The 1565-nt window shown below is 35.2% G+C and overlaps 1 protein-coding gene across 1 annotated transcript; it reads right to left on the reverse strand.

Annotated features, from left to right (window-relative positions):
• Positions 1 to 357: 357 nt before the first annotated feature.
• Positions 358 to 1275, reverse strand: LOC308677214 (olfactory receptor 14A2-like; the record flags this gene model as incomplete). The annotated part of the gene is made up of 1 exon (XM_081343430.1): positions 358 to 1275. One exon carries the CDS (start codon positions 1273 to 1275, stop codon positions 358 to 360), a length of 918 nt encoding a protein of 305 aa, XP_081199556.1.
• Between the last annotated feature and the right edge of the window lie 290 nt (positions 1276 to 1565).

The following is a 1565-nucleotide window of genomic DNA, read 5'->3' on the forward strand; positions in this document are numbered from 1 at the left end:
TTGCTCTGTTACCAGAACCATGTAGTGATCCAGACAGACTAGTAAGTTTGGATGATGAACTAGCTAGACCACTTAGTATATTTTTATAATGCTGATTCATGATTTATAGTATTTCAATCTTACAAACTGTGTTTTATTCATTATTCCAGTGTTAAACAAAAAGGTCTTGATGTAACGTATAAAACAAACCCCAGTAAATCAAACTTCCAGTGATTCCCCCCCCCATGTTAAATACTTTGACATAGGGATGCTTGAAAATTAATTTCTACTTTGGTTTTTTTTCTTAATGGAAGGCTGCTTCCTTAAGATTTTCAATATGAAAAAACATAGGACAGAAAATATTATCAAAGAAAAATATCAGAAATGCCACAATTTGTATAGAGCAGATTTGATATTCTTATTTCTGATGCTATAGATGATTGGATTAAAGACGGGTGGAAGTAACGAATATAGGGCAGTTAGTGTGAAATCTAAGTAAGATTGGGTGTTAGAGGGAGGTTTCAGATATGCCAAGCACACTGTTACTAAAAATATTAAAAAGACTGTAAGGTGGGGAAGACAAGTGGAAAAGGTCTTCTGTCTTCCTTTCACAGAAGGAATTCTTAACACTGCCATGAAGATCCTAGTGTAGGAGACAATGATATAAACAACACAACCTAATCCTATAGTGAATATACTAACTACAAGGAATCCAACCTCAACTAGATTGAAACCAAAGCAGGACAGTTTTAGCAAGTATGGAATTTCACAGAAAAACTGGTTGACAACATTAGAACAGAAAGGGAGGTAAAAAGTACCAATGGTATGCAACATACCATAGAGAAGACTTGTGACCCACACCAGAATCACTATTTTGGTGCAGGCTTTCCAATTCATTACCAGTTCATAGTGCAATGGATGACAAATGGCAACAGAACGATCATATGCCATCACTGTCAGAAGGAATAAATCAGAAGCTTCAAAGGAGGAAAAGATCAAGACTTGTGCAAAGCAACCAAAGTAAGAGATGTGTCTGGTGTCCATGAGAGAATTTATCATGGATTTAGGGATAATGACTGAAACAATGCCCACATCCTGTACTGCCAAATTTAGCAGAAACAAGTACATGGGGCTGTGTAGTCGATGGTCAAAAGCTATTGCAGAGATGATGAAAATATTTGTTGTTGTAATTGCCAGATATAATATGAAGAATAAGAAGAAATATAAAAGCTGCAGATGCCGATCTTTGGCGAATTCCAGGAGCAGAAAGTAAGAGACAGTTGTTTGATTCTCCATCTTTAAGCCATGAATAAGATGAATGCCACATCTGTAGGAAATCAGAAATGAGAACAGTATTAAATTGAAACAGTTAAGCTACAGCTTGATAAACCTACTGGGAACATAAGGGGAAAATATAATAAAAATGTACAGTTGAAAGAGAACTGTAACATTGAAAGAATGCCAGTGTCAAATCAGAACACTATATTGCAATTAATCATCAATGAAAGTACTAACTAGAAAGCCTTTTATTTTCCCCCCTCTTCTTTCATTCAAGTTTTTTTTCTTGTTATAGTTAAAATGTTTGC

The sequence above is a fragment of the Vipera berus genome, assembly GCF_964194415.1.
Source record: "Vipera berus genome assembly, chromosome: Z".
In the NCBI taxonomy this organism is placed as follows: domain Eukaryota; kingdom Metazoa; phylum Chordata; class Lepidosauria; order Squamata; family Viperidae; genus Vipera; species Vipera berus.